The 13,722-nt window shown below is 45.9% G+C and overlaps 1 protein-coding gene across 1 annotated transcript in view; it reads right to left on the bottom strand.

Annotated features, from left to right (window-relative positions):
• The window catches only part of LOC147093056 (NACHT, LRR and PYD domains-containing protein 3-like), a 45,553-nt gene extending 32,163 nt beyond the window's left edge, over positions 1-13,390 (bottom strand). The window contains exons 1-4 of the mRNA XM_085976378.1: positions 13,318-13,390; positions 9,010-9,176; positions 2,572-2,743; positions 2,401-2,466 (exon numbers count right to left, since the gene is read on the bottom strand). Coding sequence (XP_085832504.1) covers positions 2,401-2,466; positions 2,572-2,743; positions 9,010-9,176; positions 13,318-13,381 — 469 coding nt within the window. The 5' untranslated portion in view covers positions 13,382-13,390. The remainder of the gene's footprint in view (positions 1-2,400; positions 2,467-2,571; positions 2,744-9,009; positions 9,177-13,317) is intronic.
• Positions 13,391-13,722: the final 332 nt, after the last annotated feature.

Here is a 13,722-nt window from a genome sequence, read left to right as displayed (position 1 = left end):
TTTATCTGTATATCATTTTTTGAGCAAGGGTGTAACATTTTCAATTCTCCAGTCCTCTCACACCATTCTCGTTTCTAAGGAGGATTGCAAAATTATGTCCAGTCCCTCCGTGATTTATTTCTACACTTCCCTCAGTATCCTACGATGCATCCCATAAGGTCGTGGTGACTTACCTACTTTAAGTTCAGCCAGCCTTTCTATTACCTCTTCTTTATCATTTTTACCCCATCCATTATCTCCTATACCTCCTGCTTCAATATGTCTATGGCAGCATCTGCTTCCTTGATGAAGTCAGATGCAAGTACTCATTTAGCACCTTAGCCATGCCCTCTGCCTCCATATGTAGGTCTCCTTTTTGGTCCCTACTCGGCCCCACCCCTCCTATTACTACCCGCTTACTATTTATATGCCAATAGAAGACTTTTAGAATGATTTTGTTAACAGCCATTCTATTTTCATACCTTCTCTTTTCCCCTCTTATTTTCTTTTGCAGCTCTTGCTTGAGCTTCTATATTTTGCCTGATTCTCAGATGTAATCTCGATCTGAAATCTGTCATAAGTGCTCTTTTTCTGCTTTTTCTTACACTCTATCTCTTTCGTCATCCACGGAGCTCTGACATTATTTGCCCTACCTTTCGCCCCAGTGGGAATGTACCTCGACAGTATCCAAACTATTTCCTCTTTAAATGCAGCCCATTGTTTGATTACAGGTTTGACTGCCACTCTTTTGATCGCATTTACACGGGCCAGGTCTGTTTTGATTCCACGGAAAATTGCCTTCCACCAATTAAGTATTTTAACTCCACATTGCTCCCTGTCCTTTTCCATATCTAATCTAAACCTTATGATATTATGACCATTGATCCCTAAATATTCACTTTGCTCCTCTTGTCCTACCTCATTCCGCAGAACCAGAGCCAGCAATGCCTCCTCTCTCATTGGACTGGAAACATACTGATCAAGAAAGTTCTCCTGAACACTCTTCAGAAATTCTTCCCCATCTCTGCCCTATGGGGTTTCAGAGTGTATCAGGATTCTGCCAGGTGTGTCTGGCATTTCACAGTGAATCATGGTCCTGCCAGGTGTGTATGGGGAACATAGTGTATCAGGATCCTGCCATGTGTGTATGGGGTTTCACAGTGAATCAGGATCCTGCCAGGTGTGTATGGGGTTTCACAGTGTATCTGAATCCTGCCAGGTGTGTATGGGGAACATAGTGTATCAGGATCCTGCCATGTGTGTATGTGGTGTCACAGTGAATCAGGATCCTGCCTGGTGTGTATGGGGTTTCACAGTGTATCAGGATCCTGCCATGTGTGTATGGGGTTTCACAGTGAATCAGGATCCTGCCAGGTGTGTATGGGGTTTCATAGTGTATCTGAATCCTGCCAGGTGTGTATGGGGAACATAGTGTATCAGGATCCTGCCATGTGTGTATGGGGTTTCACAGTGAATCAGGATCATGCCATGTGTGTATGGGGTTTCACAGTGAATCAGGATCCTGCCAGGTGTGTATGGGGTTTCACAGTGTATCAGGATCCTGCCAGGTGTGTATGGGGAACATAGTGTATCAGGATCCTGCCATGTGTGTATGTGGTGTCACAGTGAATCAGGATCCTGCCAGGTGTGTATGGGGTTTCACAGTGTATCAGGATCCTGCCATGTGTGTATGGGGTTTCACAGTGAATCAGGATCCTGCCAGGTGTGTATGGGGTTTCATAGTGTATCTGAATCCTGCCAGGTGTGTATGGGGAACATAGTGTATCAGGATCCTGCCATGTGTGTATGGGGTTTCACAGTGAATCAGGATCATGCCAGGTGTGTATGGGGTTTCACAGTGTATCAGGATCCTGCCAGGTGTTTATGGGGTTTCACAGTGTATCAGGATCCTGCCAGGTGTTAATGGGGTTTCACAGTGTATTTGGATCCTGCCAGGTGTGTATAGGGTTTCACATTGTATCAGGATCCTGCCAGGTGTGTATGGGGTTTCACAGTGTATCAGGATCCTGCCAGGTGTGTATGGGGTTTCACAATGTATCAGGATCCTGCCAGGTGCGTATGGGGTTTCACAGTGTATCAGGATCCTGCCATGTGTGTATGGGGTTTGACAGTGTATCAGGTACTTGTCAGTTGTACTTAACACTTCACAAGTGATAGCGATCAGCAGCTGAATTTAGAGCACGTTTACAGGAAACAATAAAAATCATATTAATTGTAACTTGAATTGACAGTGAGTAGTTCAGAATTGATGACAAATCCAAACCACGTTCAATCCTGTTTACCTAGACTTTGCGCCTCTGATTCCCATATTCTGACAATCTCTAAACATATGGCTACATTCAATCATTCCGATTTTCCGAAGGTAAATAAACGTTTTTTAATCTCCATTCCATCACTTACCTTTCAGTTGACTGGGTATTTCGGATAAATCTCGTGCGATGTTCATGTAATCAACTGGATCAAAACCTGTTTAAATCAATTAAACTTCATGGAATCATATCTGTGTAACATTATAATAAAGTCTGCAGTGTTTGAATCTGAATTTGCTTTCAGTGTGTGATTTTACCGTACCATGTTCCTGTATTTCTATCAGTATTTTGTTCAGCTTTGGTAACCTGTGGCGCATTTTCACAAATGATTCCCACATCACCCTTAGGGCCTGAGAGCCTTTATCCATCACCAGGTTTAGAAGAAGTTTGGAACTGTCCTCCCGGTTTCCCTTCTCCGCGAGCTCAGTTATTTTCTCTTAAAACATTAATGAATATATTGAGGACCGCATTGAAAGACAAACAGTGAGAATGGGAAGGAAATGATCTGCTCAGTGATGGGATCTCCAATTTGTTTTGATCAAAGAAAACAATCACAAGGCCGGGTACTGATCCATTCTGACCAGGGGGACAATATTCTGTAAACATCTTGATCCACTCATTAACGGGACATACATGTAAAGAAACTAAAATAAAATCAGAAATATCATTTCTGGAAAGTCAGGAATCACTGAGAATCTGCAATAGTTTCAATGGGATTAATTTTCTCTGCCCTTCCGTCTCTAACATGACATCAGATTACTGATTGATAAGATGATGCACTCGGTCTAATGTTAAGTGAGGGAAGCAGCTAGAAAACTGGCTGAGAATTTACACCGACTGATCAAAACAACCATTGGTGGTTATCGGTGTGGAGAATCGACCAGTAATTCTAACAATGAAAATTCCCTTCACTCTAATCTCTTGTTCCCCCTCAGTAATTGAAATATTATTTTGCACACCCGCTGCCAGTATGAAACCTCGATAACCAGGAGCACATGTCCAGCAATGGGGCACTTTAATCGACAATAGCCTAAATTTATATGTCGTCTTTTTTAATTCCATTTTTTAATTCACAGGATGTGGGCGTCACTGATGGGGACAGCATTTATTGCCCATCTCTAGTTACCTTTGAGATTGTAGGGGTGAGATGCCTCCTTGAGGCGCTGCTGTCTATTTGGTGAAGGTACTCCCACGGTGATGTTAGGGAGGGAGTTCCTGGACTTCAACCCAGCGATGATGAAGGAACAACAATATATGTCCCAGTCAGGATGGTGTATTCCTTGGAGGGGAACTTGCAGATGATGATGTTGCCCTGCTCCTTTTGCCTTTGTCCTTCTAGGTGATAGAGGTCAAGAGTTCATGAGGTGCTGCTGAAGAAGATTGGCAAGTTGCTGCAGTTCATCTTGTAGCTGATAAACACTTCAACCACCTTCCGCCAGTGGTACTGGTCAAGTGGATTGCTTTGTCCTGGATGGTGTCGAGATTTCTTGAGTATTATTGGAGTTGCACTCATCCAGGCAAGTGGAGAGTATTCCATCACACTCCTGACTTTTGCCTTGTAGGTGGTGGTAAAGTAAATACTCGAAAATCCATTTGGGCATTGATAGTTTAAACTGCAAAAATAGCAGTGTGTTGTCACTGAAATCACTTTAGCGGCTTTAAGAATATTCAATAACTGTTTAGTAGCAGGCGTCTCGTTTGCAAAAACTACTGATAAGGAAGTAAGGAGGCAATTGGGACAGGAATAATAAACTATAAAATGTACCAAATGATCAAAAACTGCTGAGGTGTTCAGCCTTTCCTCATTGCAAAAACAACGGCCCTATCAGCGTTCGCCATTATTACACCACTGAAAATGACCACAACATCAGGATTTAGCACATGGGCATCTAAATCTGGACATCCTGAAGTTGCGGTATGTCCTTCCTTGCTCTGACACTGGCTGCGCCGTGGACGAGGGCTTCCCATTCAAAGAACCTAAAGTGCCAGGTGGGAGCTGATCACTCTGCTGCCTTGACATGGATTCCTTGGTATAAAGGTTGTATGTATCGCTTGAGGCTTGTGTGAATTGCTACATCATTATTATGGATTATAAAATATAACTTTTGATAACAAAATATGTAGTGTATTGCCCAGATAAGTCCTGTTCACAAAAGGCAGATCAAATCCAATCCAGCCAATTAATGTCCTATCAAACAACTCTCAATCTTCAGCAAATTGAGGGATGCAGTCATCAAAATACAGTCAAGCAGCACTTACTCACCATTAATCAGCTCACCGGTGCTTAATTTAGTTTTTACCAGGACCAATTGGATCCAGACCTCATCAGAGCCTTGGTCCAAACATGAACAAAAGAGTTAAATTCCAGAGGTGAAGGTAGAGTGATTGTCCTTGACATCAATGCAGCATTTTACCGAGTAGGGTTGAGAGAAAGCAGAAAGTATGTGTTTAGTTTTAAGGAGGAAATGAAGCTGGAAAGGTGGAGCGATCTAGTGAGTGAATTCCAGAGCGTAGATCCTAAGGCAAATGCATGCTGTACCACCACTGGTAAGCAGAAGGTCGAGGGGTGCACAAGAGGCCAGAGATCGTGGAACAGGCAATCCTAGGCCTGCAGAAGGTTTCTGCACTGGAGCTGGATACAGAGATAGGAGAGGGCGAGGTGGTGAAGGAATTTATATTGGAAGATGGACAGAAGGCATTCGAGGACCGGGAAAGAGCACATGAGCGTTGGTTAACGGGGTTTGCGGCAGGACAGGGTACAAGCAAAGATTTGGATGAGCTGACGTTCACGGAGGGCTCAGGAAGTTCGGTCGGCCAGGGGAGCATTATTATGATGAAGGATAACGGTGACAAATGCACGGATGAGGTATCAGCAGGAGATGGGCTGAGGTAGGAGTGGAGGTGGACAATGTTATGAAGGTGAAGATGTGGTATTTGAGATGGAGAGGATGTGGGGTCGAAAGCTTATTTCTAGAGAATATAGGATGCCGAGGTTGTGAACATTTAGGTTTAGCACCAGAGAGTTGCCGGGGAGGGGAATGTAATCAAGCGGTGAGAAGACAGAGTTTGTGGGATTGATATTAGATGATGATTCAGTCTTCCCAATATTTAACTGGAAATCAATCAAACTAAATAAACGGCATGATATAAAGAAATATACAGATGCTAACCAGTGCAAGAATATAAAAAGACTTAGCTACCAATCTCTCAGTCACTATCTCCATAATCAAACTACCACCAAATTAAAGTTAACCGACAATAAATTACAGAATGAATGAGCTCAATTTACTGCTGTTCCCTAGGGTCACAAAGTTAAGTTGTATAAGGCTAGATTTAGGTTAGATGTCAGGAGGTAGTTCTTTCCCAGAGAACAGTGGATGTCTGGAACAGGCTGGACCTGTTCAAATCAAATCAAATCGACTTTTATTGTCATTGTTAGTGCACAAGTGCAGTACAACGAAATGTAGGCTTACGGCTCCCGAGAGTGTACATTTGGATTAAGACATTTAAACATTCAACATACATTTGGCTTGTAGTATATTAACATAAACATAATCATAATAAAGTGCATTGGCAGATGTGCAGGCTTTAGAGTTTATTTGTGGAGTTCAGTAGGATGACAGCCCTGGGAAAGAAGCTGTTCCTAAATCTGGTCGTACGGGTGCGAATGCATCTGTAGCGTCTCCCAGATGGCAGGAGGGCGAACAGACTGTGGCTGGGGTGGGTAGGGTCTTTGATGATGGACTGTGACCTCCGTAGACAGCGTTTCTGGTATATGTGCTCTATGGTCAGTAGCCGGGTGACGGTAATGCGTTGGGCAATTTTGACTACCCGCTGCAGGGCCTTCCGATCATAGTAGCTACAGCTGCCATACCATACTGTGATACAGTTTGTCAGGATGCTCTCCATAGTGCAGCGATAAACGTTAGAGAGGATCAGGGGTGACAGGTTACATCCCTTCAGCCTCTTTAGGAAATATAGGCGCTGCTGGGCCTTCTTCACCAGAGAGGATGTATTGAGGGACCAGGAGAGGTCTTCCGTGATGTGGACTCCGAGGAACTTAAAGCTGTCCACCCTTTCCACCACAGCCCCATTGATGTGGATGGGGGTGTGACTTCCGCCTTTGGACTTCCTGAAGTCCACAATGATTTCTTTGGTTTTCTTGATGTTAAGGGCCAGGTTGTTATCGGCGCACCACTTCACGAGATGCTGGACCTCCTCCCTGTAGGCTGACTCATCGTTGTTGGTGATCTGGCCTACTACCGTGATGTCATCTGCAAACTTGATGGTGTTGGAACCATTAACAGTCACACAGTCGTGGGTGCAGAGGGAGTAGAGGAGGGGGCTCAGCACACATCCTTGTGGGGCCCCCGTGTTCAGGGTTAGGGCGGGGAGGTGTGGTTACCTAATTTGACAGACTGGGGTCTGTTTGTTAGGAAGTCCAGGGTCCAGTTGCAGAGGGAAGTGTTCAGGCCAAGAGTTTAGAGTTTGCTGGCCAGCTTGTTGGGGACGATAGTATTGAATGCTGAGCTGTAGTCTATGAACAGCATTCTGATGTAGGTCTCCTTACCATCTAGGTGATTCAGTGCCGAGTGTAGAGCAGTTGTGATTGCATCCTCCGTTGATCTGTTTGCACGAGAGGCAGGAACACTGGCTTTGATGTGGGCTAAGACCAGTCTCTCGAAACACTTCATTATGATGGGTGTGAGTGCGACAGGTCGATAGTCGTTCAGGCACGTCACAGCCGTTTGTTTTGGCACAGGAATAATGGTAGCGGTCTTGAAGCATGTAGGGACTACTGCCTGGGCCAATGACAGATTGAAGATGGCTGTGAAGACATCAGCCAGCTGATCAGCACATTCCTTGAGTACCCGTCCAGGGATGCTATCCGGTCCAGCAGCCTTTCGTGTGTTCACTCCGCGTAGAACACCCCTTACGTCGGATGTCGACAGAGTGAGCACCTGGTCTTCCGGGGGAGGCAAGGCTGTGGTAGCCGGCTCCCTGTTGTCCCTGTCGAAGCGAGCGTAGAAGTTGTTAAGCTCCTCCGGAAGGGAGGCATCGCTAGCCGGGGGGCTGATGTTTTTGCCCTTATAGTCAGTGATGGACTGGATGCCTTGCCACATGCGCCGGGTGTCCGAGTTGTTGCGGAAGTGATCCTCTATCCACAGTGTCTGTTTCCTTTTGGCATCCTGATACCCTTTTTTATGTTTCTGATGGGGTGGAGATCACCTCCTACAGAAGGTAGGTACTGCAGGGAATTCTGGGTCAGAGTGATCTCCTGGACTTTTTTCGATCGCCCAGATGGGTCGGAAAGGAAGTTCCCAGATTTTTTCCCCCAAATTGACCTGGAATTTTACCTGTATTTTTGCCTCTCCCAGGAGATCACATGGTTTCGGTTGGGGTGGGGAGGAGTGTATGGCCTAGAAATTCGCTATCGCCGCGCCAGGTCTTTAGCGCCCGAAAGTTAGCGCACGCCCAGATTCCCGTAGCGCCCGCCTGAAATTCAGTTGCAGCGCCCCAAGACGGAGGCGGGCGCTATTGCAGTGTTTGGCCGCCTCCGCTTGGGGCGCCGAAAGTCAATTTCAGGCGTCCAGCTGCCGCAGCGCCACCCGATGCGGTGCGGCAGGCTGGGGTACTGCAGGCCTCCTCCTTCTCTTAAGGAGGAGCTGCCTGCAGCCGTGAGATCGCCGCTGGATTCCCCCGGCAAATGAGCCCGGCACCACGGAGAAGTGCCGGGCTCGCGGGGGTCAGAGACCAATGCCGCGGGGGGGGTTGGTGTGGGAGTCCGGGGAGGAAGGTGCGGCCAAGCGGCCGCCGGGAAAGCGGCCGGCCGCACCTCCACCTTTATGCCCCGGCCTCTCGGAGCTGCAAGGCCCCGTTTTACAAACGCTCTTTGCGCCCGCTACGGGAGAGGTGGCGGCAACTGAATTTGGGTGTCGGGCCGGCATCGCGTTGGAACTGGGGCATTGCGCACACCGATGACATCATCGCTGCCGGCGCAGCGCTACCGGCTAATGCCACCATTTGCGCTACACTGAATTCCAGGCTACCAACAGCGCCGGCGCAAAAGACCTCTTTAGGTGCTAAGTGGGCGCTAACACCACTGAATTTCTAGGCCTATATGTTGTGATACACAAGGTATCGCAATTGTGTGGGACAGACTCAATGAAGTGACATTGACCAACAAGAGCACAGGACCAGGAAATGGCAGACTGAATGAGCTCAATCTCATATTATTCCTGGGGAGTGACATTCCCCACCAAGAACACAGGACCAGGAAATGACAGACTGAATGAACTCAATCTCATATCCATTCTGGGGACTTACATTCCCCACTAAGAGCACAGGACCAGGAAATGACAGACTGAATGAGCTCAGTCTCCTCTTTCTGCTGGGAAGTGCCAATTCCCACCAAGAGCACAGGACCAGGAAATGACACACGGAATGAGCTCAATCTCATATTCCCTTCTGGGGACTGACATTCCCCACCAAGAGCACAGGGCCAGAGGATTTCCTCTTTTGCACTCAGTTGTCACCTTTTCGTATCATGGTTTCAGATTCACAATATTTGCAGTTTTATCCTCTATTCCCCCATTTGCCGGTTTCAATTCCATAACATTCTATAATTCTAAAATTTGATATTTTGTTAGTTCTGTGATGATAGAATAAACTAAACTCAATCTGCGTCTCTCTCACTTACGTGATATTCTTGTGAATTGAAATGGTCCTCTCCTGTTAACCAGAGACCGAGTCCCTCCACACCTTCTTCGATCGCCTGTTCTAGACTGTCCCGGTAGAATTTCGTCAACTGGAACAGCTGGTAATCGTCACACTTCGTCAAGAACCAAGTGATTGTAGTGTTCGGATCTGTGAACACAAATGGAGAAAACTAAATACTTTAACACTTTCTATCCGGGTGGCTATATTCCCTCTAATATCAAACGATTGAAAGCTCCTGTGAGCCACATTATCAAACAGCTTCTGATAACGCACATACACCGCAGGTTATATTTTGGGACAGTTGCGACTGCCAGTATTAAAGTCCTGTTGTTCTTGTACGGGTCCCTGCAGTGTCTGTGAATCTTCCCCTCTATCTCATCTCTGCTGCACGGCCAGCAATGCCCACCGAGAATTGTGATATTTCCCTTCCTATTCCTCAACTACGTCCGTACATAAGGATTTTATCTTAACAAAACTCCCGACACACCCTTCTTTTCTGGTGCCATCAGGGAACCCTTTCTTAATAGTGGCATCCACGGTTGTTTCTTTCTCCTCTCAAAACATTATGACCGGAATATTTTTCTAGAATTCTGTGAAAATCCAGGCAAATGAATGCAAAAGACAAGGCTGAAGCATTTGCAACTATCTTCAGCCAGGAGTGCCGAGTGGATGATCCATCTCGGCCTCCTCCTGAGGTCCCCAGCTTCACAGATGCCAGTCTTCAGCCCATTCAATTCACTCCACGTGATGTCAAGAAATGGCTGAAGACACTGGATACTGCAAAGGCTATGGGCCCTGACAATATTCCGGCAATAGTACTGAAGACTTCTGCTCCAGAACTAGCTGCGCCCCTAGCCAAGCTGTTCCAGTACAGCTACAACACTGGCATCTACACAGCAATGTGGAAAATTGCCCAAGTATGTCCTGTCTACAAAAAGCAGGACAAATCCGACCCGGCCAATTACCGTCCCATCAGTCTACTCTCAATCATCAGCAAAGTGATGGGAGGTGTCGTCGACAGTGCTATCAAGCGGCACTTACTCAGTAATTACCTGCTAACTGACGCCCAGTTTGTGTTCCGCCAGGGCCACTCAGCTCCTGACCTCATTACAGCCTTGGTCCAAACATGGACAAAAGAGCTGAACTCAAGAGGTGAGGTGAGAGTGACTGCCTTTGACATCATGGCAGCATTTGATCGAGTGTTGCATCAAGGAGCCCTAGCAAAACTGAAGTCAATGGGAATCAAGGGGGAAACTCTCCATTTGTTGGAATCATACCTAGCACAAAGGAAGTTGGCTGTGGTTGTTGGAGGTCATTCATCTCAATCACATGGCATCACTGCAGGAGTTCCTCAGGGCAGTGTCCTAGGCCCAACCATCTTCAGCTGTTTCATCAATGACCTTCCCTCCATCATAAGATCAGAAGTGGGGATGTTCGCTGATGATTGCACACTGTTCAGCACCATTCGAGACTCGTCAGATACTGACGCAGCCCGTGTCCATATGCAGAAAGACCTGGACAACATTCAGACTTGGGCTGACAAGTGGCAAGTAACATTCGCACCACACAAGTGCCAGGCAATGACCATCTCCAACAAGCGAGACTCAAACCATCTGCCCTCGACATTCAATGGCATTACCATCGCTGAATCCCCCGCTATCAACATCCTGGGTCTTACCATTGATCAGAAACTGAACTGGTCGAGCCATATAAATACTGTGGCTACAAGAGCAGGCCAGAGGCTGGGAATTCTGTGGCGAGTGCCTCACCTCCTGACGCCCAAAAGCCTTTCCACCATCTACAAGGCACAAGTCAGGAGTGTGATGGAATACTCTCCACTTGCATGGATGAGTGCAGCTCCAACAACACTCAAGAAGCTCGACACCATTCACGATAAAGCAGCCCACTTCATTGGCACTCCATCCACCACCTTCAACATTCACTCCCTCCACCACCGACGCACTGTGGCTGCAGTGTGTACCATCTACAAGATGCACTGCAGCAACTCGCCAAAGATCCTTCAACAGCACCTTCCAAACCCGCGACCTCTACCACTTAGAAGGACAAGGGCAGCAGACGCATGGGAACATCACCACCTACAAGTTCCCCTCCAAGCCACACACCATCCTGACTTGGACCTGTATCGCCGTTCCTTCACTGTCGCTGGGCCAAAATCCTGGAATTCCCTTCCTAACAGCATTGTGGGTGTACCTATACCATATGGACTGCAGCGGTTCAAGAAGACGGCTCACCACCATCTTCTCAAGGGCAAATAGGGATGGGCACTAAATGCAGGCCTAGCCAGCGACGCCCAATCCCATCAATGAATTTAAAAAAAAACTGTCTTATAGATACCAAATCACAGCTCACATGCCTCTTAAGATCCATATGTGTTTGGAGTGATTTGCACATATTACCGGCAAAGCACTCAATCCAAATTCCATTTCCTTTGAATATTTACCCGTTTTCATTTTTCTTTTAATAGCAAGTGACTTTATCGCTCACTACTTGAAAATATTTTCCTTCTTTCCTGGTAATGGCTTTTCACTATTTCATAATCTTGTGTTCCATCTCTAACAGTTTTAATAATTCCTCTCTCTAGTCTCAGATCCTGAAATTTCCCAACTTCCATTCCTATCAGCTTCTCACTGCTCCATTCATTTTTATGCAAAACCATTGTTGGCTATCGGTTCAGATCATGGCCATCCATTCCATTCTACCTGAACTCACTCTAGTGTCCCAAGAACGTGAACACTTCCCTTCTGCTCCAGCCCTGCCGCCGCACATTGAACTGCCCCATGTTGCACTACTGAAGCGAAACAGTGTAAAACAATCTGTAGATCACCACCTTGAATTACACTGAATGTACAGCATAGAAACAGCTCATTTGGCTATTTTAGTCTGTGCTGGTGCTTACACACCACATGATTCCCCTTCAATTCTATCTACGTCACCTCAGCCTTTCAGCCCCTCTTTACAATCTTTTTTTTTCTATCACGTACTCATCTAGTTTCCTTTTGAAAGCATCTAAGCTATTTACTTCAATCACTTCATGCGATAGCAAATTCCGCACTTTAACCACTCTTTGAGGGAAGAAAGTTCTGCTTAGTTCCTTATTGGATTTATTATTAACTGTCTTGTACTTATGGACCCTAGTTTTGGATTTTCCCACAAATGGATACATTCATTCCACATCTACACTTTCCAAACAATTCAAAATATTGAAGAACTCTATCAGGTCGCATCTAAGATCTTTTTCTAAGGAAAAGTCCTGATCTGTTCAATATTTCCCGACAGCTGTAACCCCTCAGTTCTAGTACCATCCTTATAATTTTTTCTGCACTTTCTTCAGTGCTTGAATGTTATTTTGTATATTCTGGATACCAGCACTGTGCACTGTACTCGAAGTACTGCCTGACCAGGTTTCTTTACAAGTTTAAAATAACTTCATTAATATTGAACACTAAACCCCCAGAAATAAACCCAGTGTTTGTTGGGGTATCTAAATGTTTTTCTGACCTCTGAAACTGTTTTAAGGAGTTGTTTACCTGTATTCCTAGTTATCTTTCCATTCTATCTCATTCACTTTGTATTTTCTAAGGTGTAGGTGATGTTTCTATTTTTCCTACCAAAGTGCATCACCACAGTTTTATCTATTTTAAATTTCATTTCCCACTTAACTGTCCCATCTGCAAGATTACGAATGTGTTCTTGTACTGAGAGCTTGTTTGTAGTCTAGTGCAGAAGTCTTAAAATTCCCTTCATAAACTTAAGTTATCGGTTCCTACCATGGATAAATTCTGCTCTCCTTTCCTTTCCAGAGATGGTCAAACCCGTTCCAGTAGGTTCTTCCCTCTGGCACCATGGAGGAAACTTACCATTCGCGACCTGGTCAGGGCTTCAGTAGAGTACGTGTATCCCCCTGACTGTAAAATCTCCCATCACTATCGCTCTGCTATACATGTTCGCAACCTGCCCCTCACCTCAGCCAAACTTGGGGTGGTTTCCTGCTCCCTGGTGTCAAACTGTTGCTCAGGAAAACACTCCTCTGAATCACTGTCTCTATCCACCTTATAAGCTCCAATACCAAGTACATATTGGACAGTTCCAGTACTCAGGGGCTCCCTACAACTGTGACTGTGATGCCCCAGTGGAAAATCAGTCACTGCCCTCTTTTTACTCAGCTCCTGTCCTATTCCCTCACCCGGTGTGAGTTGTTGGTTCTTGCTGGAGATCTGGACCTTTTGTCAGGACGAACATAAAACTCTAAGGAATTTTGTGAACCAACCTGTGTCCATTCTCATTCTTCTTGAAGTTATTCGATCTTCTCCCCTGGTTGGACCTTCAGCCATTGTGGTGACAGGCGTTCCCAGATTCTTATTCCCTGTAATAAATGTAATATTAGGAGGGATAGATGGAAATAATAAAATGAGATGGAGAATATTGCCTTGTTAAACATGATATCAATCCCTCCTCCCCCATCAGTACAACAGCTGTTAGCTCCGGGATCGAGCATTTCCCGAGTGTTATGATCAACTCTCCACATCAGGTGTGACACAGACAGCTGCCCAGTGAAATCCAGTGAGTTCCGCTGATCTCCACAACCCAGTTCCTGACGGGTTCGCATCGGCCAAGACTCCGCACTGGGAGCGCCTATTGGTGAGATTTACTCACACAGTGCAGGCGAAAACCA

The sequence above is a fragment of the Somniosus microcephalus genome, unplaced genomic scaffold (assembly GCF_052327205.1).
Source record: "Somniosus microcephalus isolate GS21.2 unplaced genomic scaffold, FLI_Smic_1.0 unresolved_chr2, whole genome shotgun sequence".
NCBI lineage: Eukaryota > Metazoa > Chordata > Chondrichthyes > Squaliformes > Somniosidae > Somniosus > Somniosus microcephalus.
Note: the sequence above shows the minus strand (reverse complement) of the source record. Positions and strands in the feature narration are given on the sequence as shown.